Source organism: Salvelinus alpinus, chromosome 12 (genome assembly GCF_045679555.1).
Source record: "Salvelinus alpinus chromosome 12, SLU_Salpinus.1, whole genome shotgun sequence".
Taxonomy (NCBI): domain Eukaryota; kingdom Metazoa; phylum Chordata; class Actinopteri; order Salmoniformes; family Salmonidae; genus Salvelinus; species Salvelinus alpinus.
Window position 1 is genome coordinate 57966027 of NC_092097.1, and position 27111 is coordinate 57993137.

At 46.3% G+C, this 27111-nt stretch overlaps 1 protein-coding gene across 8 annotated transcripts in view; it reads right to left on the bottom strand.

Moving 5' to 3' along the window:
• atp2b2 (ATPase plasma membrane Ca2+ transporting 2) overlaps nt 1–27111 on the bottom strand; it is a 165208-nt gene that overhangs the window by 56129 nt on the left and 81968 nt on the right. For 6 of the 8 annotated variants that reach the window (XM_071336936.1, XM_071336928.1, XM_071336929.1 and 3 more), the window contains 4 exons: nt 23797–23838; nt 21396–21560; nt 19631–19845; nt 18559–18801 (listed from right to left, as the gene is read on the bottom strand). In XM_071336936.1, the coding sequence (XP_071193037.1) occupies nt 18559–18801; nt 19631–19845; nt 21396–21560; nt 23797–23838 (665 nt within the window). The remainder of the gene's footprint in view (nt 1–18558; nt 18802–19630; nt 19846–21395; nt 21561–23796; nt 23839–27111) is intronic. The other 2 variants (XM_071336930.1, XM_071336935.1) reach the window with 1 other exon arrangement.

The window sequence follows — 27111 nt, forward strand, 5'->3', positions numbered from 1 at the left end:
GCTGGGATGTTGTCCTCCCTCTAGAGGCTGGGATGTTGTCCTCCCTCTAGAGGCTGGGATGTTGTCCTCCCTCTAAAGGATGGGATGTTGTCCTCCCACTAGAGGCTGGGATGTTGTCCTCCCTTTAGAGGATGGGATGTTGTCCTCCCACTAGAGACTGGGATGTTGTCCTCCCACTAGAGGCTGGGATGTTGTCCTCACACTAGAGGCTGGGATGCTGTCCTCCCTCTAGAGGCTGGGATGTTGTCCTCCCTCTAGAGGCTGGGATGTTGTCCTCCCTCTAGAGGCTGGGATGTTGTCCTCCCTTTAGAGGCTGGGATGTTGTCCTCCCTCTAGAGGCTGGGATGTTGTCCTCCCTCTAGAGGCTGGGATGTTGTCCTCTCTCTAGAGGCTGGGATGTTGTCCTCCCACTAGAGGCTGGGATGTTGTCATCCCAATAGAGGCTGGGATGTTGTCCTCCCAATAGAGGCTGGGATGTTGTCCTCCCACTAGAGGCTGGGATGTTGTCCTCCCAATAGAGGCTGGAATGTTGTCCTCCCAATAGAGGCTGGAATGTTGTCCTCCCACTAGAGGCTGGGATGTTGTCCTCCCTCTAGAGGCTGGGATGTTGTCCTCCCTCTAGTGGCTGGGATGTTGTCCTCCCTCTAGAGGCTGGGATGTTGTCCTCACATTAGAGGCTGGGATGTTGTCCTCCCTCTAGAGGCTGGGATGTTGTCCTCCCTCTAGAGACTGGGATGTTGTCCTCCCTCTAAAGGATGGGATGTTGTCCTCCCACTAGAGGCTGGGATGTTGTCCTCCCTTTAGAGGATGGGATGTTGTCCTCCCACTAGAGGCTGGGATGTTGTCCTCCCACTAGAGGCTGGGATGTTGTCCTCCCACTAGAGGCTGGGATGTTGTCCTCCCTCTAGAGGCTGGGATGTTGTCCTCCCTCTAGAGGCTGGGATGTTGTCCTCCCTCTAGAGGCTGGGATGTTGTCCTCCCTCTAGAGGCTGGGATGTTGTCCTCCCTTTAGAGGCTGGGATGTTGTCCTCCCTCTAGAGGCTGGGATGTTGTCCTCTCTCTAGAGGCTGGGATGTTGTCCTCCCACTAGAGGCTGGGATGTTGTCCTCCCAATAGAGGCTGGGATGTTGTCCTCCCAATAGAGGCTGGAATGTTGTCCTCCCACTAGAGGCTGGGATGTTGTCCTCCCTCTAGAGGCTGGGATGTTGTCCTCCCTCTAGTGGCTGGGATGTTGTCCTCCCTCTAGAGGCTGGGATGTTGTCCTCACATTAGAGTCTGAGATGTTGTCCTCCCTCTAGAGGCTGGGATGTTGTCCTCCCACTAGAGGCTGGGATGTTGTCCTCCCTCTAAAGGATGGGATGTTGTCCTCCCACTAGAGGCTGGGATGTTGTCCTCCCACTAGAGGCTGGGATGTTGTCCTCCCACTAGAGGCTGGGATGTTGTCCTCCCTCTAAAGGATGGGATGTTGTCCTCCCACTAGAGGCTGGGATGTTGTCCTCCCACTAGAGGCTGGGATGTTGTCCTCCCTCTAGAGGCTGGGATGTTGTCCTCCCTCTAAAGGATGGGATGTTGTCCTCCCACTAGAGGCTGGGATGTTGTCCTCCCACTAGAGGCTGGGATGTTGTCCTCCCTCTAGAGGCTGGGATGTTGTCCTCCCTCTAAAGGATGGGATGTTGTCCTCCCACTAGAGGCTGGGATGTTGTCCTCCCACTAGAGGCTGGGATGTTGTCCTCCCACTAGAGACTGGGATGGTGTCCTCCCACTAGAGGCTGGGATGGTGTCCTCCCTCTAGAGGCTGGGATGTTGTGCTTCCACTAGAGGCGGGGATGTTGTCCTCCCATTAGAGGCTGGGATGTTGTGCTCCCACTAGAGGCTGGGATGTTGTGCTTCCACTAGAGGCGGGGATGTTGTCCTCACATTAGAGGCTGGGATGTTGTCCTCCCCTCTAGATGCTGGGATGTTGTCCTCCCTCTAGAGGCTGGGATGTTGTCCTCCCACTAGATGCTGGGATGTTGTCCTCCCTCTAGAGGCTGGGATGTTGTCCCCCCTCTAGAGCCTGGGATGTTGTCCTCCCTCTAGAGGCTGGGATGTTGTCCTCCCTCTAGAGGCTGGGATGTTGTCCTCCTTCTAGAGGCTGGGATGTTGTCCTCCCACTAGATGCTGGGATGTTGTCCTCCCACTAGAGGCTGAGATGTTGTCCTCCCTCTAGAGGCTGGGATGTTGTCCTCCCTCTAGAGGCTGGGATGTTGTCCTCCCTCTAGAGGCTGGGATGTTGTCCTCCCTCTAGAGGCTGGGATGTTGTCCTCCCTCTAGAGGCTGGGATGTTGTCCTCCCACTAGATGCTGGGATGTTGTCCTCCCACTAGAGTCTGAGATGTTGTCCTCCCTCTAGAGGCTGGGATGTTGTCCTCCCTCTAGAGGCTGGGATGTTGTCCTCCCTCTAGAGGCTGGGATGTTGTCCTCCCACTAGATGCTGGGATGTTGTCCTCCCACTAGAGGCTGAGATGTTGTCCTCCCTCTAGAGGCTGAGATGTTGTCCTCCCTCTAGAGGATGGGATGTTGTCCTCCCACTAGAGGCTGAGATGTTGTCCTCCCTCTAGAGGCTGGGATGTTGTCCTCCCTCTAGAGGCTGGGATGTTGTCCTCCCTCTAGAGGCTGGGATGTTGTCCTCCTTCTAGAGGCTGGGATGTTATCCTCGAGAAGTTCATCCTGGGAAGTTCAACTCTGACCACTAGAGGCTGGGATGTTGTCCTCCCTCTAGAAGCTGAGATGTTGTCCTCCCACTAGAGGCTGGGATGGTGTCCTCCCTCTAGAGGCTGGGATGGTGTCCTCCCACTAGAGGCTGGGATGTTGTGCTCCCACTAGAGACTGGGATGTTGTGCTCCCACTAGAGGCTGGGATGTTGTGCTTCCACTAGAGGCGGGCATGTTGTCCTCACATTAGAGGCTGGGATGTTGTCCTCCCCTCTAGATGCTGGGATGTTGTCCTCCCTCTAGAGGCTGGGATGTTGTCCTCCCACTAGATGCTGGGATGTTGTCCTCCCTCTAGAGGCTGGGATGTTGTCCCCCCTCTAGAGCCTGGGATGTTGTCCTCCCTCTAGAGGCTGGGATGTTGTCCTCCCTCTAGAGGCTGGGATGTTGTCCTCCTTCTAGAGGCTGGGATGTTGTCCTCCCACTAGATGCTGGGATGTTGTCCTCCCACTAGAGGCTGAGATGTTGTCCTCCCTCTAGAGGTTGGGATGTTGTCCTCCCTCTAGAGGCTGGGATGTTGTCCTCCCTCTAGAGGCTGGGATGTTGTCCTCCCTCTAGAGGCTGGGATGTTGTCCTCCCTCTAGAGGCTGGGATGTTGTCCTCCCTCTAGAGGCTGGGATGTTGTCCTCCCTCTAGAGGCTGGGATGTTTTCCTCCCACTAGATGCTGGGATGTTGTCCTCCCACTAGAGTCTGAGATGTTGTCCTCCCTCTAGAGGCTGGGATGTTGTCCTCCCTCTAGAGGCTGGGATGTTGTCCTCCCTCTAGAGGCTGGGATGTTGTCCTCCCACTAGATGCTGGGATGTTGTCCTCCCACTAGAGGCTGAGATGTTGTCCTCCCTCTAGAGGCTGAGATGTTGTCCTCCCTCTAGAGGCTGGGATGTTGTCCTCCCACTAGAGGCTGAGATGTTGTCCTCCCTCTAGAGGCTGGGATGTTGTCCTCCCTCTAGAGGCTGGGATGTTGTCCTCCCTCTAGAGGCTGGGATGTTGTCCTCCCTCTAGAGGCTGGGATGTTGTCCTCGAGAAGTTCATCCTGGGAAGTTCAACTCTGACCACTAGAGGCTGGGATGTTGTCCTCCCTCTAGAAGCTGAGATGTTGTCCTCCCACTAGAGGCTGGGATGTTGTCCTCCCACTAGAGGCTGGGATGTTGTCCTCCCACTAGAGGCTGAGATGTTGTCCTCCCTCTAGAGGCTGGGATGTTGTCCTCCCTCTAGAGGCTGGGATGTTGTCCTCCCTCTAGAGGCTGGGATGTTGTCCTCCCTCTAGAGGCTGGGATGTTGTCCTCCCTCTAGAGGCTGGGATGTTATCCTCGAGAAGTTCATCCTGGGAAGTTCATCTCTGACCACTAGAGGCTGGGATGTTGTCCTCCCTCTAGAAGCTGGGATGTTATCCTCCATCTAGAGGCTGGGATGTTGTCCTCCCACTAGAGGCTGTGATGTTGTCCTCCCTCTAGAGGTTGTGGGAAACGATGGTCCTCAGGAAGTTGAATGATTCAGCCGTGCTAACAGCTGAGCCATCCATCTCGAGGGTGAGAGATGGTGGGGGTCGTTTTCTGAAGTCAACCACCAGGTTATTGAGACTCAACCAGGCCACTAGCCGGTCGACCTCTCCACGGTACATGGACTCGTCACCGTCGGCCCTCGTCACCGTCGAGACCGACCAGAGTGGTGGGTCATCTGAAAACTGGAGCAGTTTGACACAATGCGTTGTTGGAGGTACAGTCATTGGCGTAGAGGTGAGAGCACGCATCCCTGCCGGTGTTGAGGGATACATTTGCTATCAACAAATTATTTGTAATTATGCTTAACCACCCCCCCCCCCCCCCCCCCACCCGACCATCCGCTTCAGGAAAAATCATCCCGTGGCGGAATCTAGTTGCTGATCCCTGGTTTATGGTGTATAGTTAAACTAAGTTTGGCAGGTAGCCTTGTGGTCCAGAGCGTTGGGCCAGTAACCAAAAAGTTGGTGGATTGTATCCCCGAGCTGACAAGGTAAAAAATCTGTCGTTCTGCCCCTGAACGAGGCAGTTAACTCACTGTTCCCCGGTAGACTGACAGTTAACTCACTGTTCCCCGGTAGGTCGTCATTGTACATAAGAACTGGTTCTTAACTGACTTGCCTAGTTAAAGTTCAGTCCTTCGGGCGTGGTATCAGGGGGGTATCAGGGGGGTATCAGGGGGTATCAGGGGGTATCAGGGGGGTATCAGGGGGGTATCAGGGTATCAGGGGGGTATCAGGGGGGTATCAGGGTATCAGGGGGGTATCAGGGGGGTATCAGGGGGGTATCAGGGGGGTATCAGGGGAACTCAAACCTAGTGACAGAGGCCATTCCACCGTACACTACATTGTGATGGTAATAGTAACTATTTTTGGCGTATGGTTGAAGTGTAAATTCAGTCCTTGGCTGACCCCTACCCCGACTTTTTACTCTACTGCAGGAGGAGCGGAGCTACAATTGGTGTGGAGAAGAGAGGAGCTGGCCAGAGCTGGTCTGTGTGTGTCGGGGTAACAGCTGTCCTCTCTCTGGTCTCTCCATGGTCGCTGGAGCGTTACTAAGGCGTCCTGTGGGTAGCAACATATGGCGAGGGGGGAGCTGGCACACTCTATTTCCTCTTAGACCTGGGTGGTGGAGGGTGGGTTTTTCACAGCTACATCTGCTCTCCTCTCTACCCCTCGTCCCTCACCTGGGTCTCTCTCTCTCCTCTCTACCCCTCTTCCCTCACCTAGGTGTCTCTCTCTCTCCTCTCTACCCCTCGTCCCTCACCTGGGTCTCTCTCTCTCCTCTCTACCCCTCGTCCCTCTCCTAGGTCTCTCTCTCTCCTCTCTACCCCTCTTCCCTCACCTAGGTGTCTCTCTCTCGCCTCTCTACCCCTCTTACCTCCCCTGGGTCTCTCTTTCTCCTCTCTACCCCTCTCCCCTCTCCATAGACACCACTCTCTCCTCTCACTCCCTCTCCTGTGCTCCCTTCTCTCTCATCTCTCACTCTGTAGGGGAATCTAGGGACAGAGGACAGACTGGGAGACTGTGATGCTAGCTGTAGTACTGTACTGCAGTAAAACCAGGATGGCCAGGGATACGGACAGGGGACAGACTGGGGGACCATGAGGTGATAGGACAGGAGACAGACTGGGGGACCATGAGGTGATAGGACAGGGGACAGACTGGGGACTATGAGGTGATAGGACAGGGGACAGACTGGGGGACTATGTGGTGATAGGACAGGAGACAGACTGGGGGACTATGAGGTGATAGGACAGGGGACAGACTGGGGGACTATGAGGTGATAGGACAGGGGACAGACTGGGAGACTATGAGGTGATAGGACAGGGGACAGACTGGGGGACCATGAGGTGATAGGACAGGAGACAGACTGGGAGACTATGAGGTGATAGGACAGGGGACAGACTGGGGGACTATGAGGTGATAGGACAGGGGACAGACTGGGGGACTATGTGGTGATAGGACAGGGGACAGACTGGGGGACCATGAGGTGATAGGACAGGAGACAGACTGGGGGACTATGAGGTGATAGGACAGGAGACTAGGGGGAGAAGAGAGGGAGAATGTACCTGGCAAAATGTACATGGCTAAAATGTACCTGGCTAAAATGTACCTGGCTAAAATGTACCTGGCTAAAATGTACCTGGCTAAATGTACCTGGCTAAAATGTACCTGGCTAAAATGTACCTGGCTAAAATGTACCTGGCTAAATGTACCTGGCTAAAATTTACCTGGCTAAATGTACCTGGCTAAAATGTACCTGGCTAAAATGTACCTGGCTAAAATGTACCTGGCTAAAATGTGAGCCACTTACGTATAACCTGTTATCCCAAGTTGAACTCAAATCATAATCATCAAATCACATTTTAGTGGTCGCATACACCTATTTAGCAGATGCTATTATGGGTTCAGCGAATTGCTTGTGTTCCTGGTTTCAACAGTGCAGTAATAATGGGACGTATAGACATTATGGACAGTATATGGATAGAATACATGTAGTATATCTGAAGAATATATGGATTGAATAGTATATGTACAGCAATAGTTAAATAGATGTTATTTTATTTGATGACTTTGACTAGAATACAGTGTATACGATGCCTTCGGAAAGTATTCAGACACCTTTACTTTTTCACATTTTTGTTACGTTACAGACCTACTCTAAAATTGATTCAATTGTTTTTTCCCCCATTCATCAGTCTACACACAATACCCCATAATGACAAAGAAAAACAGGTTTAGACATTTTTGCAAATGTTGGAAGGTGAACCTTCGCCCCAGTCTAAGGTCCTGAGCGCTTTTGATCAGGTTTTCATCAAGGATCTCTCTGTACTTTGCTCCGTTCATCTTTGCCTCGATCCTGACTAGTCTCCCTGCCACTGAAAAACATCCCCACAGCATGATGCTGCCACCACCATGCTTCACCGTAGGGATGGTGCCAGGTTTCCTCCAGATGTGACGCTTGTCATTCAGGCCAAAGAGTTCAATCTTGGTTAGATCAGACCAGAGAATCTTGTTTCTCATGGTCTGAGAGTCTTTAGGTGCCTTTTGGCAAACTCCAAGCGGGCTGTCATGTGCCTTTTACTGAGGAGTGGTTAGGCCGGGCGGCCAGCTATAAGAAGAGTCTTGGTGGTTCCAAACTTCTTCCATTCCAGAAGGATGGAGGCCACTGTGTTATTGGAGACCTTCAATGTTGCAGACAGTTTTTGGTACCTTTCCCCAGATCTGTGCCTCAACACAGTCCTGTCTCTGAGCTCTAGGGACAATTCCTTTGACCTCATGGCTTGGTTTTTGCTCTGACATGCACTGTCAACTGTGGGACCTTATATAGACAGGTGTGTGCCTTTCCAAATCATGTCCAATCAATTGAATTTACCACAAGTGGACTCCAATCAAGTTGTAGAATCATCAAGGATGATCAACGGAAACAGGATGCACCTGAGCTCGATTTCGAGCAAAGGGTATGAATACTGTAAAGAAAGTATTTCTGTTTTAAATTTTTTATAAATTATCAAACATTTCTACAAACCTGTTTTTGCATTGTCATTATGGGGTATTGTGTGTAGATTAATGTGGAATTTTGTTTATTTAATCCACTTTGGCATAAAGATGTGACGTAGCAAAATGTGGAAAAGGTTTAGGGGTCTGAATACTTTCTGAAGGCACTGTACATATGACATGGGTAAAACAGTATGTAAACATATTAAAAGTGACCAGTGTTCCATTATTAAAGTGACCAGTGTTCCATTATTAAAGTGACCAGTGTTCCATTATTAAAGTGACCAGTGTTCCATATTTAAAGTGACCAGTGTTCCATTATTAAAGTGACCAGTGTTCCATTATTAAAGTGACCAGTGTTCCATTATTAAAGTGACCAGTGTTCCATTATTAAAGTGGCCAGTGTTCCATTATTAAAGTGACCAGTGTTCCATGATTAAAGTGACCAGTGTTCCATGATTAAAGTGACCAGTGTTCCATTATTAAAGTGACCAGTGTTCCATTATTAAAGTGACCAGTGTTCCATTATTAAAGTGACCAGTGTTCCATTATTAAAGTGACCAGTGTTCCATTATTAAAGTGACCAGTGTTCCATGATTAAAGTGACCAGTGTTCCATGATTAAAGTGACCAGTGTTCCATTATTAAAGTGACCAGTGTTCCATTATTAAAGTGACCAGTGTTCCATTATTAAAGTGACCAGTGTTCCATTATTAAAGTGACCAGTGTTCCATTATTAAAGTGACCAGTGTTCCATTATTAAAGTGACCAGTGTTCCATTATTAAAGTGACCAGTGTTCCATTATTAAAGTGACCAGTGTTCCATGACTATGTACATAGGGCAGCAGCCTCTAAGGTGCATGGTAGAGTAACCGGGTGGTTGCTGACTAGCGGCAGTGACTAAAGTTTAGGGCACGGTACTGGGCAGAGGCCGGCTAGTGGTGACTATTTAACAATCTGATGGCCTTGAGATAGAAGCTGTTTTTCCAGTCTCTTGGCCCCAGCTTTGATGCACCTGTACTGACCTCGCCGTCTGGATGGTACCGGGGTGAACAGGCAGTGCCTCAGGTGGTCCTTGATTTGTGGGGGTACCCTAAAAAGGTAAATGTGTACCTTTACTATCTGTCCCCTATGGTATACTATTGTCTCTTTCAAGGTATATTTCGCTCTGTCTGTCGCTTTCCGTACCTTACGTGGGAAATTATGTACTTGTACCTATAATTAAAGCTACAAAATGACAAGTGTTTGTACCCCTTTAAGAACAGATCTAAACTTTTATTTCTGAAACACAGCAATTATATAAAGATACAAAATTAGTACTTCAATCAGCTTTGGTTCACTTGATTTTTTAGTTGTGTGTGTCTGCTCTGGCTTGTCGTGGAGAGAACGTGTGAAGAGAGAGTTTACAGTCCATATCACACCACTGGTGTTGGCTGACAACTTTAATGTTTTATATAACTCTCTCTCCCTCTCTCTCTCTCTCCCTCTCTCTCTCTCTCTCTCCCTCCCTCTCTCCCTCTCTCTCTCTCTCTCTCTCCCTCCCTCCTTCCCTCTCTCTCTCTCTCTCTCCCTCCCTACCTCCCTCTCTCTCTCCCTTTCCCTCTCTCCCTCTCTCTCTCTCGATTTCTCTCTCTGCCTCCCTCTCTCCTTCAGTCCTCTCTCCAACTACAGATTATGTAAATCTCCAGACAAAACCACCCCTTTTCTAACGAGATAAAGACGTCAGATTAACGTCCAATTTAGGTTGATATTTAATTGGGTTGTCAACAAACACAAATCCAACTTGAAACCAAAACTTCCTTTGGAAACCCTGTAGTTGATATGCGGTCGACAATATTTGACGTCAGCCCCATTCAGGAAGCACTATCCCCAACACACCTAGCGTGAGATTTAGAACGAGTGTTATAACGCAAGCTTCCTTTATTCATCTGGGAAAATGGCCAGGAAGCACCAGCTGGGGTTCTCTTCACACTAGAAGACAACCAGTGTTCCATTCCTTTAAGTGATCTGTGTTCCATTATTAAAGTGACCAGTGTTCCATTACTTAAGTGATCTGTGTTCCATTATTAAAGTGACCAGTGTTCCATTACTTAAGTGACCAGTGATCTGTGTTCCATTAAAGTGACCAGTGTTCCATTACTTAAGTGATCTGTGTTCCATTATTAAAGTGACCAGTGTTCCATTACTTAAGTGATCTGTGTTCCATTATTAAAGTGACCAGTGTTCCATTACTTTAAGTGATCTGTGTTCCATTATTAAAGTGACCAGTGTTCCATTACTTAAGTGATCTGTGTTCCATTATTAAAGTGACCAGTGTTCCATTACTTAAGTGATCTGTGTTCCATTATTAATAAAGTGACCAGTGTTCCATTACTTAAGTGATCTGTGTTCCATTATTAAAGTGACCAGTGTTCCAGTCACCATAAATGGTGTACAATGTGTATGATAAGGGTAACGTGTAATGTATGTATCAAGCATTTTCGCCAAACACCCTCCATAAGATCTGCTAAATATGTGTGTGTGTGTGTGTGACCAATACAATTTGATTTTGATCTTAAATGTGTAATATACAGTGTATATTTTGTATACAGCAGTGTATAAGACCATTTTGCTCTTGGGTTCTAATGTTCATCCTATCCTACCGATGGTATTTTATCCTTGACGCATCCTTGTTCAAGAAAGAGACCAACGAGACCATATTCTCTCTTGATGTGACCTCCCTGCTGCTTCTGACAGCCTGGTATGGATGTAGTCACAGCCTGTCTGGTATGGATGTAGTCACAGCCTGTCGGGTATGGATGTAGTCACAGCCTGTCTGGTATGGATGTAGTCACAGCCTGTCTGGTATGGATGTAGTCACAGCCTGTCTGGTATGGATGTAGTCACAGCCTGTCGGGTATGGATGTAGTCACAGCCTGTCTGGTATGGATGTAGTCACAGCCTGTCTGGTATGGATGTAGTCACAGCCTGTCTGGTATGGATATAGTCACAGCCTGCCTGGTATGGATGTAGTCGCAGCCTGTCTGGTATGGATGTAGTCGCAGCCTGTCGGGTATGGATGTAGTCACAGCCTGTCGGGTATGGATGTAGTCACAGCCTGTCGGGTATGGATGTAGTCACAGCCTGTCTGGTATGGATGTAGTCACAGCCTGTCTGGTATGGATGTAGTCACAGCCTGTCTGGTATGGATGTAGTCACAGCCTGTCTGGTATGGATGTAGTCACAGCCTGTCTGGTATGGATGTAGTCACAGCCTGTCTGGTATGGATGTAGTCACAGCCTGTCTGGTATGGATGTAGTCACAGCCTGTCTGGTATGGATGTAGTCACAGCCTGTCTGGTATGGATGTAGTCACATCCTGTCTGGTATGGATGTAGTCACATCCTGTCTGGTATGGATGTAGTCACAGCCTGTCTGGTATGGATGTAGTCACAGCCTGTCTGGTATGGATGTAGTCACACCACAATACAGGACACCAGAGTTTCAGTATACCACCTAGAACAATATAGGACAACAAGAGTCTGCGTCCCAAATGCAATCCCATTCCCTATGTAGTGCACTACTTTTGACCAGGACCCAGAGCATTATATTGGCAATAGATGAACATTTGGGATGTAACTTTTGGGGCCCCTCTACAGTGACCCTCAGGTTCTATTTCAGGAAGCTGATACTGAGCTCAGAGTGGAGAGTGTGTTTTCACCACAACAGGAGGCTAGTAAACTAAGACTACGTCCTCAAATGACACCCTATTCCCTATTTAGTGCACTACTTTTGACCAGGGCTCATATGGCTCTGGTCAATAGTACTGCACTATAAATGGAATAGGGTGTCACTTGGGGAAGTAGGCTTAGTTTACTAGAACCCCATTCTTACACAACGCAACTTCCTACGATGAGAAGAGGATGTTTTTTTTCTGAGGAATACTTTACTGTATTTCTTTAATTAGTTGAGATATTTGGGATGGAGGGAATGACATACGTACTCTACATATCAATCACCACTCACAACTTTTTTTCAGGCTGATTTTGAAGGTGTTTTAAGTCATAGTGATGAGTCCCACCACACCAGTAATTACATCATATTCTGTTATAAAGATGGTCTTCCTGTAGTGCTGGGGTGGCTGAGGGAAAGCAGAGGCTTCTGGGGGATGGAATTGTATGAAAGGACACAACAGAACAGAGCAACAGAGGCCTCTGGGGGATGGATTCCTGGGTCCGGAGAAGCAAGGGCTTCTGGGGGATGCCGTTCCAACAGAACACAAGAGATGCCTCTGAGTGATGGAGTACTCCTGGTGCTGGGGAAGCAGAGGCTTCTGGGGGATGCAGTTCCAACAGAACACAAGAGATGCCTCTGAGTGATGGAGTACTCCTGGTGCTGGGGAAGCAGAGGCTTCTGGGGGATGCAGTTCCAACAGAACACAAGAGATGCCTCTGAGTGATGGAGTACTCCTGGTGCTGGGGAGGCAAAGGCTTCTGGGGGGTGGAATCGGATGAAGGAACAGAACAGAACAGAGGCCTTTGGGGGATGGAGTCCTACTGGTGCTGGGCAGGCTGGGGGAAGCATAGACTTCTGGGGGATGGAGTCATTTTTATGTGCGTACAGAACAATAGTTAGGTCCCTGCTGACTGATGCCTGTCGCCGTTCGTTAACTAGGCGGGAAAATAATACAGATATCAAAGCCTTCTCTGGCAGTCCATGAAGACTAGAGCTGTTATGCAAGTTGAGCTATTTATTTCACAGCTCAGAGAGACAGTTTGAATGGGAGGACGCCTCAGAGGGCTTGCAGTATGACGTTCTGAGGCTGAGGACGTCCTAAAATGTACACCATGCTAGCCGAGTTTTAAGATGTAAAGTTCAAAGGCCTGGTAGAACTGCAGCTTGGAGTTCTGAGGCTCCTAGATGTTTTATTTATTTAACTAGGCAAGTCAGTTAATAAGAAAAAAATCATATTTTCAATGACGGCCTAGGAACAGTGGGTTAACTGCCTTGTTCAGGGGCATAACGATAGATTTTTACCTTGTCAGCTCAGGGATTTGATCTTGCAACCTTTCGGTTACTAGTTACTCTCTCTAATTCTCTCTTTCTCTCTTTCTTTCTCTCTCTCGGAGGACCTGAGCCCTAGGACCATGCCTCAGGACTACCTGGCATGATGACTCCTTGCTGTCCTGTCCCCAGTCCACCTGGCCGTGCTGCTGCTCCAGTTTCAACTGTTCTGCCTGCGGCTATGGAACTCTGACCTGCTCACCGGACGTGCTACCTGTCCCAGACCTGTTGTTTTCAACTCTCAAGAGACAGCAGGAGCGGTAGAGATACTCTTAATGATCGGCTATGAAAAGCCAACTGACATTTACTCCTGAGGTGCTGACTTGCTGCACCCTCGACAACTACTGTGATTATTATTATTTGACCATGCTGGTCATTTATGAACATTTGAACATCTTGGCCATGTTCTGTTATAATCTCCACCCGGCACAGCCAGAAGAGGACTGGCCACCCCTCATAGCCTGGTTCCTCTCTAGGTTTCTTCCTAGGTTTTGGCCTTTCTAGGGAGTTTTTCCTAGCCACCGTGCTTCTACACCTGCATTGCTTGCTGTTTGGGGTTTTAGGCTGGGTTTCTGTACAGCACTTTGAGATATCAGCTGATGTAAGAAGGGCTATATAAATACATTTGATTTGATCTATATGTATATATAATCTCTGTGGTAACTTGTATCTCTGTACAGCGTGAACTTTAAATTACTCTATTCAAAGGGGGTTTTGATTGTCCCCTCAGGAATTGTGTCTTATTTACATTGGTCTCACCCCCCCCCCCCCAACACAAGCCTTTAAATGCTGTGACACCCTGTTGAGATTGGGCCTGGTGATCCAAGTTTACTGTAAACTTGATATCTTTTGATTGGTCAATTGGCGGTTGTTTTTTTTGGGGGGGTAAAGAAGGTTACACTTTCAGATGGTTTAAATAGAACCAGGATCTGTTGATCTGTCTCTTATCCTGTATCAAAGTCCATGGAGGAAGGCTGTATGATCAATTCAAATTTCCTAGGCTTCTCGGCCTTTGTGGACGTGCAGGTAGTAAGGCAGGCAGGTAGTAAGGCAGGCAGGCAGGTAGTATGGCAGGCAGGCAGGCAGGTAGTAAGGCAGGCAGGCAGGTAGTAAGGCAGGCAGGCAGGCAGGCAGGTAGTAAGGTAGGCAGGCAGGCAGGTAGTAAGGCAGGCAGGCAGGCAGGTAGTAAGGCAGGCAGGCAGGTAGTAAGGCAGGCAGGCAGGCAGGCAGGTAGTAAGGCAGGCAGGCAGGCAGGTAGTAAGGCAGGCAGGCAGGTAGTAAGGCAGGCAGGCAGGCAGGTAGCAAGGCAGGCAGGCAGGTAGTAAGGCAGGCAGGCAGGTAGTAAGGCAGGCAGGCAGGCAGGCAGGCAGGCAGGCAGGCAGGCAGGCAGGCAGGCAGGCAGGCAGGCAGGTAGTAAGGCAGGCAGGCAGGCAGGCAGGTAGCAAGGCAGGCAGGCAGGTAGAAAGGCAGGCAGGCAGGCAGGTAGCAAGGCAGGCAGGCAGGTAGCAAGGCAGGCAGGCAGGTAGGTAGGTAGCAAGGCAGTAATAAAAGCAGGTGTTTCTAGAGATGCCAGGAAGAGGATTACTCCCTCAGACACAGACAGAGCTCTGGGAGTCAGGAGAGCCAATCTAACGGCCAAGTCCAGTTTACTTGGACCAATCAGATAGCAGCACAGTCCTACCTGGACAAACAACCTGTCTAAGACCAGCTGGATGTGCTGGGGCTTTGGAATCAAACACGCTTCAATACACACAGCTCGATATATACACACACACACACACACACACACACACACACACACACACACACACAGACACAGACACAGACACAGACACACACACACACACACACACACACACACACACACACACACACACACACACACACGTACTAAAATACCCACTGTGCAACATGGCATTTCCAATCAAGCCAAGTCTAAGCCGGTAGATGTAGGACACGTCCCACGTTGGGGATAGTTAAGGTGCATCAAGGAGTAGTCCATGGACCTTTTAGTTTCCTCTACTCTGAAACCGGATGCTCTGGGGCCTGTTCTCATTTAGATATACAGTACCAGTCAAAAGTTTGAACACACCTACTCATTCATGGTTTTTTTTAAGTTAAATTATTATTTTTTTTCTACATTGTAAAACACATTTTTGATGTCTTCAATATTATTCTACAATGTAGAAAATAGTACAATTAAAGAAAAACCCTGGAATGAGTAGGTGTGTCCAAACTTCTGACTGGTACTGTACATAGATATTGATGTTTTAATCAGATTCTGTTTAATGAAGGCACAGCTCTTAATTTGCACTACATTATTAAGGGATGCTGGTTTGGAATTAGCTGTGTGGAATTAGCTGTGTGGAATTAGCTGTGTGGAATTAGCTGTGTGGAATTAGCTGTGTGGAATTAGCTGTGTGGAATTAGCTGTTTGGTTTTGGTGTTCCAGTGTTGTTGCCCTGCGGTAGTTAAACAAGGTTTCTTTACAGCATTACATTATAGCTCCCAGTCCAGCTGTGACCAGACTCTAGACGATATTATAAAGAGTCTGCCTGGTGGTAAACTACTGCACTTCTACTGTACTTCTACTGCATTTCTACTGTACTTCTACTGTACTTCTACTGTACGTCTACTGTACGTCTACTGTACGTCTACTGTACGTCTACTGTACGTCTACTGTACGTCTACTGTACTTCTACTGTACTTCTACTGTACTTCTACTGCATTTCTACCGTACTTCTACTGTACTTCTATTGTACTTCTACTGCACTTCTACTGCACACTACTACACTTCTACTGCACACTACTGCACTTCTACTGCACACTACTACACTTCTACTGCACAGTACTGCAAAACACACTTCTAGGTGTTTCAGGAGGTTCAATGGGTTTCAGATGTTTTAGGGGGTCCGTTTGTTTCAGGTGTATCTTGTATCTTACCAGTATATTGTTGGTGTAATATCTCAGTATGTAGTTGGTGTAATATCTCAGTGTGTTGTTGGTGTAATATCTCAGTATGTAGTTGGTGTAATATCTCAGTGTGTTGTTGGTGTAATATCTCAGTGTGTTGTTGGTGTAATATCTCAGTGTGTTGTTGGTGTAATATCTCAGTGTGTAGTTGGTGTAATATCTCAGTGTGTTGTTGGTGTAATATCTCAGTATATCAGTGTGTTGTTGGTGTAATATCTCAGTGTGTAGTTGGTGTAATATCTCAGTGTGTTGTTGGTGTAATATCTCAGTGTGTTGTTGGTGTAATATCTCAGTGTGTTGTTGGTGTAATATCTCAGTGTGTAGTTGGTGTAATATCTCAGTGTGTAGTTGGTGTAATATCTCAGTATCTCAGTGTGTTGTTGGTGTAATATCTCAGTATCTCAGTATATTGTTGGTGTAATATCTCAGTGTGTAGTTGGTGTAATATCTCAGTGTGTTGTTGGTGTAATATCTCAGTGTGTTGTTGGTGTAATATCTCAGTGTGTAGTTGGTGTAATATCTCAGTATGTAGTTGGTGTAATATCTCAGTATCTCAGTGTGTTGTTGGTGTAATATCTCAGTGTGTTGTTGGTGTAATATCTCAGTGTGTAGTTGGTGTAATATCTCAGTGTGTAGTTGGTGTAATATCTCAGTATATCAGTGTGTTGTTGGTGTAATATCTCAGTATGTTGTTGGTGTAATATCTCAGTATATCAGTGTGTAGTTGGTGTAATATCTCAGTATCTCAGTGTGTAGTTGGTGTAATATCTCAGTATCTCAGTATATTGTTGGTGTAATATCTCAGTGTGTAGTTGGTGTAATATCTCAGTGTGTAGTTGGTGTAATATCTCAGTATCTCAGTGTGTTGTTGGTGTAATATCTCAGTATCTCAGTATGTTGTTGGTGTAATATCTCAGTGTGTAGTTGGTGTAATATCTCAGTGTGTTGTTGGTGTAATATCTCAGTGTGTTGTTGGTGTAATATCTCAGTGTGTAGTTGGTGTAATATCTCAGTATGTAGTTGGTGTAATATCTCAGTATCTCAGTGTGTTGTTGGTGTAATATCTCAGTGTGTTGTTGGTGTAATATCTCAGTGTGTAGTTGGTGTAATATCTCAGTGTGTAGTTGGTGTAATATCTCAGTATATCAGTGTGTTGTTGGTGTAATATCTCAGTATGTTGTTGGTGTAATATCTCAGTATATCAGTGTGTAGTTGGTGTAATATCTCAGTATATCAGTGTGTAGTTGGTGTAATATCTCAGTATCTCAGTGTGTAGTTGGTGTAATATCTCAGTGTGTAGTTGGTGTAATATCTCAGTATCTCAGTATGTTGTTGGTGTAATATCTCAGTGTGTAGTTGGTGTAATATCTCAGTATATCAGTGTGTAGTTGGTGTAATATCTCAGTATCTCAGTGTGTAGTTGGTGTAATATCTCAGTGTGTAGTTGGTGTAATATCTCAGTGTGTTGTTGGTGTAATATCTCAGTGTGTAGTTGGTGTAATATCTCAGTGTGTTGTTGGTGTAATATCTCAGTGTGTTGTTGGTGTAATATCTCAGTGTGTAGTTGGTGTAATATCTCAGTGTGTTGTTGGTGTAATATCTCAGTGTGTAGTTGGTGTAATATCTCAGTGTGTAGTTGGTGTAATATCTCAGTGTGTTGTTGGTGTAATATCTCAGTGTGTAGTATCTCAGTATCTCAGTGTGTTGTTGGTGTAATATCTCAGTGTGTAGTTGGTGTAATATCTCAGTATATCAGTGTGTAGTTGGTGTAATATCTCAGTATATCAGTGTGTAGTTGGTGTAATATCTCAGTATCTCAGTGTGTAGTTGGTGTAATATCTCAGTGTGTAGTTGGTGTAATATCTCAGTATATCAGTGTGTAGTTGGTGTAATATCTCAGTATATCAGTATGTTGTTGGTGTAATATCTGTGTGTAGTTGGTGTAATATTTCAGTGTGTAGTTGGTGTAATATCTCAGTATATCAGTGTGTAGTTGGTGTAATATCTCAGTATGTTGTTGGTGTAATATCTCAGTGTGTAGTTGGTGTAATATCTCAGTATCTCAGTGTGTTGTTGGTGTAATATCTCAGTGTGTTGTTGGTGTAATATCTCAGTATCTCAGTGTGTTGTTGGTGTAATATCTCAGTGTGTTGTTGGTGTAATATCTCAGTATCTCAGTGTGTTGTTGGTGTAATATCTCAGTGTGTAGTTGGTGTAATATCTCAGTATCTCAGTATGTTGTTGGTGTAATATCTCAGTATCTCAGTGTGTTGTTGGTGTAATATCTCAGTGTGTAGTTGGTGTAATATCTCAGTATCTCAGTATGTTGTTGGTGTAATATCTCAGTATATCAGTGTGTTGTTGGTGTAATATCTCAGTGTGTGTAGTTGGTGTAATATCTCAGTATCTCAGTGTGTTGTTGGTGTAATATCTCAGTATCTCAGTGTGTAGTTGGTGTAATATCTCAGTATATCAGTGTGTAGTTGGTGTAATATCTCAGTGTGTAGTTGGTGTAATATCTCAGTATCTCAGTGTGTTGTTGGTGTAATATCTCAGTGTGTAGTTGGTGTAATATCTCAGTATCTCAGTGTGTTGTTGGTGTAATATCTCAGTGTGTAGTTGGTGTAATATCTCAGTGTGTAGTTGGTGTAATATCTCAGTATCTCAGTGTGTAGTTGGTGTAATATCTCAGTGTGTAGTTGGTGTAATATCTCAGTATATCAGTGTGTTGTTGGTGTAATATCTCAGTATCTTACCAGTATCCTGTTAGTATAGTATATAGTGTGATAGGTTCTTACCAGTATCTTGGTGGTGTACGCGCTGTTGAGGGAGATGGCGTTGACAAGGATATCCAGAGACTTAACAGACAGAAGTCCAGGGTCTGGTATCTCCTTGTAGTGGACATCCCCCACGTAGCACGCCACGGCCGTCATGCGGTTGGTGGTCAACGTGCCAGTCTTGTCGGAGCAGATGGCCGTAGCGTTACCCATCGTCTCACATGCATCCAGGTGGCGGACCAGGTTATTATCTTTCATCATTTTCTGAGGATGAAATATCAACCGTGTTGTTGGAGGTTTTAGCCTTTTTGTTTCAATTCAATACATATTGTTTTTTATCCCATCAGAGGCAATTAAACCTCTCTAGGGTAGGGGGCAGCATTCGGAATTTTGGATGAAAAGCATGCCCAAATTAAACTGCCAGCTACTCATCCCCAGAAGATAAGATATGCATATTATTAGGATAGAAAACACTCTGAAGTTTCTAAAACTGTTTGAATCTTGTTTCAATTCAATACATATAGTTTTGTATCCCATCAGAGGCAATTAAGGAAGGCACAGACAGAAAGACAGACAGAAAGACAGACAGACAGACAGAAAGACAGACAGAAAGACAGACAGAAAGACAGACAGACAGACAGACAGACAGAAAGACAGACAGCACTAGAAAGATAATTTGCCGCGATATGATTGCAACATGGCACGCTATCATCTGCCAGAAGAAATTAGTCACAGAGATTGTACAGGTAGAACTTCTTGTTAATTAGCTTTTGGTTCTGCAACACATTAGATAATAGTTTTTAGTGCTGCAACACATTAGATAATAGTTTTTAGTGCTGCAACACATTAGATAATAGTTTTTAGTGCTGCAACACATTAGATAATAGTTTTTAGTGCTGCAACACATCATATAAGAGTTTTAAAAATATATATATACTTGGTAGTTTTGGAAGTTTGCCCAAAAAATATATATTTGATTTTGGATATAATGATAAATAGCTAGATTTTGTTTCTCTACCTTGACAGAGTAGGAGATGGTGCCGACCAGTGTGTGTGTGTGTGTGTGTGTGTGCGTGCGTGCGTGTGTACATACCTTGACAGAGTAGGCCAGGGAGATGGTGACGGCCAGGGGCAGCCCCTCGGGTACAGCCACCACCAGCACGGTGACACCGATGATGAAGAACTTGACAAAGTATTGTACGTAGATGGGAGTGCACTCCGTCAGCCACGGCCTCTTCTGCAGGACAAAGTTGTCCACAGCAAAGTACAGCACCAGGATGATCACTGTGATGGCTGACATCACCAGACCTGTACAAGGAAATGGCTGCTTGTAAACAGATGAAAATGCGAGATGCCTGGTTTGTTTTGACTCATATGATAGCAAATATTTATTTCAACTTTTATCTTTAGAAATCAACAGCACAGCAACAACTACTTCTGAATAACATATTTATTTCTGTGATTTGATTTCTTGCATTCCACATCTACTCTTACATTTCCTTCTGTGATATAATCTCCCTATTCCGTCTCAGAACGTCAGCGTGATCTGATAATCTCCCTATTCTGTCTCAGAACGTCAGCGTGATCTGATAATCTCCCTATTCTGTCTCAGAACGTCAGCGTGATCTGATAATCTCCCTATTCTGTCTCAGAACGTCAGCGTGATCTGATAATCTCCCTATTCCGTCTCAGAACGTCAGCGTGATCTGATAATCTCCCTATTCCGTCTCAGAACGTCAGCGTAATCTGATAATCTTCCTATTCCGTCTCAGAACGTCAGCGTGATCTGATAATCTCCCTATTCTGTCTCAGAACGTCAGCGTGATCTGATAATCTCCCTATTCTGTCTCAGAACGTCAGCGTGATCTGATAATCTCCCTATTCCGTCTCAGAACGTCAGTGTAATCTGAATGATATCTGGTACACAGAGATAAATTAAGGATCATATATACAGTGCGTTCTGAAAGTACTGACATTTTAGCACATGTATTAAAAATAAAAAAGACCCTTTACTCAGTACTTTGGCAGTGATTACAGCCGTGAGTCTTCTTGACGCTACAAGCTTGGCACACCTGTATTTGGGGAGTTTCTCTCATTCTTCACTACAGAGCCTCTCAAGCTCTGTCAGGTTGGATGGGGAGCGTCGCTGCACAGTTATTTTCAGGTCTCTCCAGAGATGTTAGATCGGGTTCAAGTTCGGGCTCTGGCTGGGCCACTCAAGGACATTCAGAGACTTGTCCCAAAGCCACACCTGCATTGGCTTGGCTGTGTACTTAGGGTCGTTGTCCTGTTGGAAAGTGAACCTTCACCCCAGTCTGAGGTCCTGAGCACTCTGGAGCAGGTTTCATCAAGGATCTCTCTGTACTTTGCTCCATTCATCTTTCACTCGATCCTGACTAGTCTCCCAGCCCCTTCTGATGAAAAACATCCCCACAGCATGATGCTGCCACCACCATGCTTCACCGTAGGGATGGCACCAGGTTTCCTCCAGACGTGACATTTGGCATTCAGGCCAAAGAGTTCAATCTAGGTTTCATCAGATCAGATAATCTTGTTTCTCATGGTATGAGATTCCTTTAGGTGCCTTTTGGAAAACTCCAAGCGTGCTGTCATGTGCCTTTTTCTAAGGAGTGGCTTCCGTCTGGCCACTCTACCATAAAGGCCTGATTGGTGGGGTGCTGCAGAGATGGTTGTCCTTCCGGAATGTTCTCCCATCTCCACAGAGGAACTCTGGAGCTCTGTCAGAGTGACCATCGGGTTCTTGGTCACCTCCCTGACCAAGGCCCTATCGAGTGATTTGACATCATTTATTTTTATAGAAATATATATGATTCATCATATTGATTGATCTGGCGTACCTGCTTTGCCGATCTGAACAGCCAGCTTGGTCAGTTTCCCCTGGAGGACAGACTTCTCCTTCTTGGAGACATTTGCTTTCTTCTTTTCCTTCTCCTCCATCTCTCCTCCCTCGGCGCTCTTCAGAGGCTGCATCTCCATGGCAGCCGCCCCGTCCTGTTTCTTCACTGAAACAACCACAGGAACACAGACAGCAATTATTATGGGATGTACCTGTGGTCTGTTCTATATAGCAAGGACCCCAACTTAGGTTGAGTCCTGTGGCCTATGCTGTAGGAAAGACCCCAACTTAGGTCGAGTCCTGTGGCCTATGCTCTAGGAAAGACCCCAACTTAGGTCTAGTCCTGTGGCCTATGCTGTAGGAAAGACCCCAACTTAGATCGAGACCTGTGGCCTATGCTGTAGGAAAGACCCCAACTTAGGTCTAGTCCTGTGGCCTATGCTGTAGGAAAGACCTTAACTTAGGTCTAGTCCTGTGGCCTATGCTGTAGGAAAGACCCCAACTTAGGCCGAGTCCCGTGGCCTATGCTGTAGGAAAGACCTCAACTTAGGTCGAGTCCATCCATTGAAGTAAAAGACGTTATGGAAACCAGTGATGCTCTAAGCACTGCCCAACAGAGACAGTGGTTGGTACGTATATCCTCTTGGATACATTGCTATGTTCAACCAGCCTTTAACCTCTCACCACAACTGTCTGAAGAAGTGATCAATTCTAGTTAACTAAACTAGTCAGGGGGGAAAAACACGTGTAGGTCGACATTTTAAAAAGTTTCACATTTCAAATAACATCAAAAATAGCAAAAGAGTTTGAACGAGAATTGTTGTTAAAAAGGTTCAGGGAATGTCATCCTTTGGATCCGGTGTAAGACGAGAACAAAACGCTGTTCTCAGCAGAAACGTTGTTGTCCAAGGTTAAAAAGATACCGCTCACAACAGACAATCAACATCCTTCCTTAAAGTCATTTAATTTATGTGTTCTTTGTTTTTAATTAATCATTTGAATCTTCACATGTGTATCTGCGTGTAGAAAACATTCACTATTCTTCAGGAGAATAATAACTGAAGAACGATTTGCCCTTGGTTACATCATCACGATACAATGTAAAGCACTTTGAGCCCTGTACAGAGAAAGCCCTGTACAGAGAAAGCCCTGTACAGAGAGAGCCCTGTACAGAGAAAGCCCTGTACAGAGAGAGCCCTGTACAGAGAAAGCCCTGTACAGAGAAAGCCCTGTACAGAGAGAGCCCTGTACAGAGAAAGCCCTGTACAGAGAGAGCCCTGTACAGAGAGAGCCCTGTACAGAGAAAGCCCTGTACAGAGAAAGCCCTGTACAGAGAAAGCCCTGTACAGAGAGAGCCCTGTACAGAGAAAGCCCTGTACAGAGAGAGCCCTGTACAGAGAGAGCCCTGTACAGAGAGAGCCCTGTAGGAATGCAAACTATTGTTAACATAACTTCTAAGTACATCAAGTTTCTGCTAGCTAGCAGGAAAACCTTCAAGATGGACACTATTGTTACAAAGTGATTGGAACAACCTCCGGGCAGACTGACCTCTAAAAGAGAGAGATACCGAGAGAGAGAGAAAGACAGAGCAAGAGAGAGAGAGAGAGAGAGAAAGACAGAGCAAGAGAGAGAGAGGAAGACAGAGCAAGAGAGAGAGAGAGAGGAAGACAGAGCAAGAAAGATTAGAGAGAGAGAGACCTTGAAACATGCTCATATAGAGCTGAGACATCCACAACACTGCAGTCCGTGAAAACAACACTGTAGCCCGTGACAACAACACTGTAGCCCGTGACAACAACACTGCAGCCCGTGACAACACTGCAGCCCGTGACAATAACACTGTAGCCCGTGACAACAACACTGTAGCCCGTGACAACAACACTGCAGCCCGTGACAACAACACTGCAGCCCGTGATAACAACACTGCAGCCCGTGACAACAACACTGCAGCCCGTGACAACAACACTGCAGCCCGTGACAACAACACCGCAGTCCGTGACAACAACACTGCAGCCCGTGACAACAACACCGCAGCCCGTGACAACAACACCGCAGCCCGTGACAACAACACTGCGGACACAAGACGTACATCAGGTTGAATGGATGTTTACTCAACATCAGAAGTATGTTAGAGTCTTAACGTTAAGGGAATGTTAGAGGATCGTTAGAGCTGGGGTTGCAAAATAATGATAACTTGGCCCAAATTCCTAGGTTTTCCAGGAAATGAATATTCCCGGAATCAGAAGGGAATAGGCATGAAATCCGGAAATTTCCAACCAGGATTTCTGGAAAAGCTGGGATTTTTTTGAGGGGGGGGGGGGGGGGGGAAGTTACAGGAAATTTGCATCCTAGTTAGAGGACAAACCAAACTAGGAGGGAGGGGAAAGTTGAAAATAGGTTACCTTTAGTCTGGTTGTTCTCCATATTCCCATCCTGTATTTTACCTACGATGGAGACATACGAGACATAGAACAATAAGAACCGACCATAAAAACAAACACACAATCATCGCCAGGACATTACAGTGAAATAAACATAAAAAGGAAGACAGGAATAAAATGAATATTTATTTAACATTGTCATGACAGTCACATACATAACAGAACAGCTGCTACTTAATGAGGTGAAGCTCTACTGCAGGGGATGCTAATTTAGATGTCAACTCATTTCTAATTTGTGGTTACGAGCTAACGAAGTTGTTGTGTTTTCGCCTGGGCTTGCTAGTGACTATTAGAAATAATGTCAATCAAAATAGATAATTGATAATAAAACTAGATTTGCAAATAATGTGACTATGCAGTTAAATATTTAAATGTCATCTTTTGAAAGGTTTCCTAGCGCTTGTGCTAAACGATTAACTGACATTTCAGTTTTAGGGGTTATTTAAACAACTAATTGAGCGACGTCGGATCAATTACTTGAATTCCATGTATTTATTTATTTATTGTGAGCCCAATGCGCTGTTTCTCTAGAGAGAAATCAAATCATTCACTACATAAATCAAGTCAACAACTATGTGGGACGCTGTCGTTTTCATTACGCAAATATTCAACCTAGTTAAACGCGGTAATTAACTACACTGACAATAATCCATTGTCCCATAGTTTTCCCCTGGTTCAGACGGATCAGACAGGAAGAGGCGAAGCGAAAGGTTTCACTCTCAACCAAAATCTGTCCAAAACAAGCCCAATGCGTTCCCATGGGTTTATTCTGGACCTAAACGTGTCGCCTGTCTTCCTTCCTTCGGGACAACGACTCATTGTTGGGGCGGAGCCATGAGCATCTCGTCATTATACACAGATCTCTGGACTGATAGACTCCTGCTACGTTAGGTTACATACACACAGACCTGATAGACCGCATGACAGAGGGACCTAGAGCACTAGAACATTACATAATAAACAGAATTTAAAACATTTTTCTAAAAATAAATCCTATAATTGCAGTTTTTATTAAAAAACGGTGTAAAACGTTATGTTTGCTGTTTTTGTCTGTAGCTATGTGTTGGATGGAAACAGTCCAAGATTTCCGTTTTCAGGTTCCTTCTATGAGCTTCTATAGTGATTTGAGCATAATGCAACTATTGTTATTTTGTTAAGATGCATTGCTAGACACGATCACTTGACATGTTCTACTGTACTTGAGTTAACGACAAGAACCTACGCTATCTCTGCTGCTCAAATTTCCTCAGTTGTGGGTGCGTTCGTTTTGAAGAGTGACACACAGACTACAGGGAAATCCACACATCAACAGTACAAGAAAAGCCATTCGGATATTTCACAAGGTAAACAGATACAGAGAGTCACAGCGTTAACACACAACATGAGGTAATAGAGCAACACACACGACCGGACACAGAGCATGCAGTGTAACAGTGAAGTCACAATGATCATGCAAGGTCAGACTGAGGGAGGAAAAGAATTCAAGTGAAGGAATTGAACGCTGGAGAGAAAAATACTACAGGACTACCTCTCACCCAGGGGCCTGATAGACTACAGGACTACAGGGGTCTGATAGACTACAGGGGTCTGATAGACTACAGGACTACAGGACTACAGGGGTCTGATAGACTACAGGACTACAGGGGTCTGATAAACTACAGGACTACAGGGGTCTGGTAGACTACAGGGGTCTGATAGACTACAGGACTACAGGACTACAGGGGTCTGATAGACTACAGGACTACATGACTACAGGGGTCTGATAGACTACAGGACTACAGGGGTCTGATAGACTACAGGACTACAGGGGTCTGGTAGACTACAGGACTACAGGGGTCTGGTAGACTACAGGACTACAGGGGTCTGGTAGACTACAGGACTACAGGGGTCTGGTAGACTACAGGACTACAGGGGTCTGATAGACTACAGGACTACAGGGGTCTGATGGACTACAGGACTAAAGGGGTCTGGTAGACTACAGGACTACAGGGGTCTGATAGAATACAGGACTACAGGGGTCTGGTAGACTACAGGATTACAGGGGTCTGATAGACTACAGGGGTCTGGTAGACTACAGGACTACAGGGGTCTGGTAGACTACAGGACTACAGGGGTCTGATAGACTACAGGACTACAGGGGTCTGGTAGACTACAGGACTACAGGGGTCTGGTAGACTACAGGACTACAGGGGTCTGGTAGACTACAGGACTACAGGGGTCTGGTAGATTACAGAACTACAGGGGTCTGATAGACTACAGGACTACAGGGGTCTGATGGACTACAGGACTACAGGGGTCTGGTAGACTACAGGACTACAGGGGTCTGATAGAATACAGGACTACAGGGGTCTGGTAGACTACAGGATTACAGGGGTCTGATAGACTACAGGACTACAGGGGTCTGGTAGACTACAGGACTACAGGGGTCTGGTAGACTACAGGACTACAGGGGTCTGATAGACTACAGGACTACAGGGGTCTGGTAGACTACAGGACTACAGGGGTCTGATAGACTACAGGACTACAGGGGTCTGGTAGACTACAGGACTACAGGGGTCTGGTAGACTACAGGACTACAGGGGTCTGGTAGACTACAGGACTACAGGGGTCTGATAGACTACAGGACTACAGGGGTCTGGTAGACTACAGGACTACAGGGGTCTGATAGACTACAGGACTACAGGGGTCTGATGGACTACAGGACTACAGGGGTCTGGTAGACTACAGGACTACAGGGGTCTGGTAGACTACAGGACTACAGGGGTCTGGTAGACTACAGGACTACAGGGGTCTGATAGACTACAGGACTACAGGGGTCTGGTAGACTACAGGACTACAGGGGTCTGGTAGACTACAGGACTACAGGGGTCTGATAGACTACAGGACTACAGGGGTCTGATAGACTACAGGACTACAGGGGTCTGATAGACTACAGGACTACAGGGGTCTGATAGACTACAGGACTACAGGGGTCTGATAGACTACAGGACTACAGGGGTCTGATAGACTACAGGACTACAGGGGTCTGATAGACTACAGGACTACAGGGGTCTGATAGACTACAGGACTACAGGGGTCTGATAGACTACAGGACTACAGGGGTCTGATAGACTACAGGACTACAGGGGTCTGGTAGACTACAGGACTACAGGGGTCTGGTAGACTACAGGACTACAGGGGTCTGGTAGACTACAGGACTACAGGGGTCTGATAGACTACAGGACTACAGGGGTCTGGTAGACTACAGGACTACAGGGGTCTGGTAGACTACAGGAC